Here is a 5,578-nt window from a genome sequence, read left to right on the forward strand (position 1 = left end):
GATAGTTTGAATTGCTTACCACATATGACACATGGTATTATTCATGGTTAATTAATAAAGCTCACTTGTTCCTTGCAAACATAAAACTATCACTATAAAAATTTATTGATTTTGAGAATTAATCGAAGGAACACAATACTAAGTTCAGGGTATATGCAGGAGTCATGCTATGGTACGGACATTATTTTAGTGCCATCACATTTTTTTGAAACTACACTAACAAAAAAGTTACATTGCATTAAAAACATTAAGTTCACAGTTTTTCATATTTTTATATATTAAAAAAAATAGAATATCTCTGTTATTAAAGGAGAATCGAAGGTGATGGTTCGACCTCTTCCAGCGCTATCGATAGGTCTTTCCATCCAGCCACCCACGATCTCCACGATAAAAAAATCTGAGAAACCAGCCAACCGCTCCCACACGTTTTGCCGAAAAAGAAAAATAAGAAGAAACAAAATCACGTCCCACGCCCCATACGCCCCGCCGCATCGCTCCAGATCCTCTCACCGCAAAAAAATCGCCGCTGCCTATGCTCGCCGCCCTGCCCCCACGCGTCACCTAGGCGGCCTAGATCTCGACCCGCCGCCACTCACCCTCGAGTAGAAGCACCATGCGCGGCCATCCGCCTCGGCCGCTTCCATATGCCGCAACCCAACGTCGCCCAACTGGAGCGCCGCCGCGCCAGCTCGCCATAGCACCAAGCGCATCCCCTACCGCAAATGTCTTGGCTAGCCGCCGCCCCAGCCAGTCGCGTATGGTCAGGTGCGGGCCGACGGCCTCCTCCCGGAGACCCGGACTCGATCTTCCCCACATCCTCTCCGGTCCCCATATCCAGGAGAGACAGCGGGGGCACGGCCCAAGATCGGCGACAGGGCACGAGCGGACATTGGAGAGACGAGATCGACAGGTTACCAGCAGAAGCTGCCCACTCCAGGAAGAAACGAACTGCAAGAAGTGCACTTGGTAATTCACTTGATTTTTATCTCTCTCCCTTCCTCTATTTGTCTCTGGGTATTGGCCTCCTGATTTTTTTTTGATTCTAGGTGGTGTTGCGTTGGACTAGCTGGTGTTCCGTTGGAAGGAAGACGAATCTTAGTTCCTTCTGTTGGGTACGTAGTAATTAAAAAAAAAATCTTACGCACACGCAAGATCATGGTTATGCATAGCAACGAGAGGGGAGAGTGTTGTCTACATACCCTCGTAGACCGGCAACGGAAGCGTTGACACAACGTAGAGGAAGTAGTCGTACGTCTTCCCGGTCCGACCGATCCAAGTACCGAACGTACGGCACCTCCGAGTTCTGCACACGTTCAACTCAGTGACGTCCCTTGAGCTCTGATCCAGCAAAACGTTGAGGGAGAGTTTTATCAGCACGACGGTGTGATGACGGTGAAGATACTATTAGGAAAAGGGCTATAGATGGAATTGACACTAATGGCGCACCAGATATGTTGTGCGCCATTAGTATATACTAATGGCGCACCACCCTCTGATGCGCCATTAGTGCTGAAACTACTAATGGCGCACCCTGCCCACGGTGCGCCATTTTTTTTGAACTAGTGCGCCTGTCCAAACATACTAATGGCGCATCCTCTGGTGGTGCGCCATTACTAGTTGTAACTAGTAATGGCGCACCAGCCAGAAGGTGCGCCACTAATGTTATTTTTTTTATTATTGTTTTTATTCCTTTTTTTGCAAAAGTACTAATGTCGCACCATCAGGAGGTGCGCCATTAGTAACCTGGATTACTAATGGCGCATTTGTTGTTGGTGCGCCATTAGTAAGTGGGCAGCAACAAGATATTTTGGACAGCCTCTCCTCCCACACTCACTTTCTCCCCACTTCATTCTCTCCACCGCCTCCTCCTTGTCTCGGGTGCCTCCTTTTTTTCACCTCATTTCCACCATAGATTCATTCAAATTAAGTGGTTAAGTTACCTTGTTTTGCTAGGTAAGTAAGGGGGGAAGCTATATTTATGTTGTTCTCCCTACAACAATGTGCACATGCACTTTTTATGCCCTAGCTAGATCTATGTATGTTCGTGGTGTTGCATATGTTTGTGGTGTTGCATATGTGTTTGCGTTTGGAGGTGTACCGGTATTTGAAATGCGATAGTTGCCAATATTTTGCCGGAATGTTGATTCATTTCCGTTTCGGCGAGAATTTTGGCATTAAGCTTCTTTTTGGTCCTATTTTTAGGGAAAGTCATGCCAAATTTTTTCTTGGTTCTAAAATATCGTTTTGCTTTACCCCGCAGGCGACCATGGTCCGCACAATGACCGAAGGCATCGTGAATAGGTTTTTGAGCTCCGCGAAGGCCGAGATGCTTCAAAAGAACGAGACGGAGATAAGATGTCCGTGTCGAAGATGCAAGCTGAATAGCCTTATTGCGGACCCGGATTCCGGGCAGGTGCGGGACCACCTGCTCTTGCGTGGTTTCATGGATGGCTATCGGTGACAAGGTGATGAAGATGACTACGAAGTCGTCCATGGGGGCCGGGCAAGAAATGAGGAAGGGCAGCAAGACAACCACCGCGGCATGGGGGGGCGAGAAGACGAAGAATCCCCAAGAGATGATCACGACGGTGATGCTGTACACAGTCATCATGTAGAAGATGCAGGACATGATGATGATGCCGGCGGAGCAGACGACGCTGGACCATCGATGGGCTGGGTGCAGGACCCTCATATTCAAGAGCTGCTTCTCAAGCAGACGGATAACGCAAGAGCTGCCGCCCGAGAGAAAGCCAAGATGGATCAACTTGAGTTAGACGCGGTTACTCCATTGTATGAAGGATGCAGACCCGAGGATACCCGCCTGAAAGTAACGCTCATGGCTCTGGAGATGAAGGTAAAACACAAAATGACCGACGCATGCTTCGACGAGAACATGTCATTCTGGCACAAACGTCTTCCCAAGGGGAACAAGTGCCCGACAAGTTTGGAGGAGGCGAAGAAAATCGTGTGTCCTCTGGATTTACCGCACGTGAAATACCATGTGTGCATGAACAATTGCATCATTTATCGGGACGAGCACGCGGAGTCTACCATATGTCCGGTGTGCGGTGTCACTCGATACAAGAAGAGGAAGAAAGCTCCTCGAAAAGTGGTGTGGTACTTTCCGATCACTCCTCGTCTGCAGCGGTATTTCGCGGATCCTAAGGTAGCAAAGCTCCTGCGTTGGCACGCGGATAGGGAGGAGAAGAAGCGAGAAGATGACGCAAATGATCCGGAGATAGATAAAAAAGACAAGATGCTGAGTCACCCTAAGGATGCGAGCCAGTGGCAAGCGTTGAACTTCGAATACCCAGAATTTGGGAACAATCCAAGGAACATCATGCTGGGCGCGAGCACCGATGGAGTCAATCCGTTTGGCAGCCAGAGAAGCACACATAGCACCTGGCCTGTGTTTGTGTGGATGTACAACCTTCCCCCTGGTTGTGCATGAAGATGAAGTACATTCACATGAGTATGCTAATTGAAGGGCCGAAACAACCAGGGAACGACATCAATCTGTATCTGGGGCTGCTGAAAGAGGAGCTTGACACGCTGTGGAAAACGCCAGCCAATACGTGGGACGCCGCAGAGAAAGAATATTTCCCTATGAGAGCCGCACTACTCAGGACGGTGCACGACTATCTCGGTTACGGATATCTTGCGGGGCAGGTAGTCCACGGATTTTCTGGATGCGTAAGGTGCATGGATGACACAACGTATCGCCAGCTAGATAGAGATCCCGGGTCTTCGAAAACCGTGTTCATGGGCATCGAAGGTGGCTTCGCGATGATGACCCATGGAGGAAACGCAAGGATCTGTTCGATGGTGAAACCGAACCCCGAAAACGCCCATGTACGAGGAGCGGCGAGGAAATAGACAAGCTGTTGAAAAATTGGAAAGACTGCCCACTGCCGGGAAAGAAGCAAAAGGCGCCAGAGCCGGGAAAGAAGCGAAAGGCGCCAGAGCCGCTGCTGAAGGTATGGAAAACGAGGTCTGTTTTCTGGAACTTGCCGTACTGGAAGATCCACCGTGTGCCTCATAGTCTTGATGTCATGCATATCACGAAGAACGTGTGCGAGAGTCTGCTTGGTACCCTGCTCAACATGCCAAAGAGGACCAAAGATGGGCCAAAAGCAAGGGCAGACTTGAAATCAATGGGCATCAGGCAGGAGCTTCACGCTATATATGATGATGATGATGATGATGATGATGATGATGATGATGATGATGATGATGATGAGGCGAAGCAGGACACAGAAAGTCGTCGCAAAGGCAAAAAGGCCAAGAAGACCGGAAATGACTACCCTCCCGCGTGCTTCACTCTAAGTCAGGAGGAGATCGAGCAGTTTTTCACCTGCCTCCTAGGAGTAAAACTTGCTTACGGTTACGCGGGGAAGATAAGCAGATACCTAGACCCAGCGAAGCAGAAGTTCAGCGGGATGAAGTCTCACGACTGTCACGTGCTGATGACGCAGATACTTCCAGTTGCAATCCGTGGGATCATGGACGCGCACGTCCGTGAAACGCTATTTGGCCTATGCAACTTCTTCGACGTCATCTCTCGGAAGTCGATTGGCGTGAGGCAACTCAGAAGGCTACAGGAAGAGATCGTGGTGATACTATGCGAGCTTGAGATGTACTTCCCGCCCGCATTCTTCGACGTTATGGTGCATCTGCTGGTCCATATAGTGGAGGATATCATCCAACTCGGGCCGACGTTCCTGCACAGCATGATGCCGTTCGAAAGGATGAATGGTGTCATCAAAGGATACGTTCGCAACATGTCACGTCCAGAAGGAAGCATAGCCAGGGGCTTTCTGACCGAAGAGTGCATCTCCTACTGCACGAATTATCTAGGCATCGAGAACCCCGTTGGTCTGCCCGTCAACAGGCACCTCGGCAGGCTCGCTGGATGGGGTCACCGTGAGGGTCGCCGCGAAATGCATGTTGACTTCGAGGGTCGACTCGCCGACTTTGAAAGAGCAAACCTAGTCGCGCTACAACACATAGACGTGGTCGATCCTTGGGTGGTAGAGCACAAAACCTTTATTAAGAAGACGTACAATGACCGAGGCCAACAGAGGACGGACGGAGATACACTCAAAGAGCACGACTCATGTTTCACGCGTTGGTTCAAGCAGAAACTTCTGTCGTACCCTTTACATGAGGATTCTTCCGCGGAAGAACAACTCATATTCGCCTTGTCACAGGGCGCCGAGCACAACCTGATGACCTATGAGGCGTACGATATCAACGGCTACACATTCTACACCGAGGCCAAGGACATGAAGAGCGATGGTTATCAGAACTCCGGGGTAACGATGGAATCCTACACCGGTAACGACAAGGACAGATACTACGGAAGGATCGAGGAGATCTGGGAGCTGAGCTACGCTGGAGAGAAGGTCCCGATGTTCCGTGTCAGATGGGCCAAGAACGTCATAAAAGAAGACCGGTATTTCACCACCATGGTTATACCCGAAGCCAAATCCAAGACCGCGGGCGCAAACGTCACCGTGAAAAATGAGCCATGGGTACTGGCTTCCCAAGTGGACCAATGCTTCTTCATTACCGACCC

General features: G+C 49.9%; 1 protein-coding gene across 1 annotated transcript; it reads left to right on the forward strand.

Moving 5' to 3' along the window:
- Positions 1-394: 394 nt before the first annotated feature.
- LOC123137355 (uncharacterized) lies at positions 395-2,347 on the forward strand. Its single transcript, XM_044557102.1, has 3 exons — positions 395-966; positions 1,047-1,112; positions 2,261-2,347. Exons 1-3 carry the CDS (start codon positions 614-616, stop codon positions 2,280-2,282), a joined length of 441 nt encoding a protein of 146 aa, XP_044413037.1. The 5' UTR covers positions 395-613; the 3' UTR covers positions 2,283-2,347.
- Positions 2,348-5,578: the final 3,231 nt, after the last annotated feature.

The sequence above is a fragment of the Triticum aestivum genome, chromosome 1A (assembly GCF_018294505.1).
Source record: "Triticum aestivum cultivar Chinese Spring chromosome 1A, IWGSC CS RefSeq v2.1, whole genome shotgun sequence".
In the NCBI taxonomy this organism is placed as follows: domain Eukaryota; kingdom Viridiplantae; phylum Streptophyta; class Magnoliopsida; order Poales; family Poaceae; genus Triticum; species Triticum aestivum.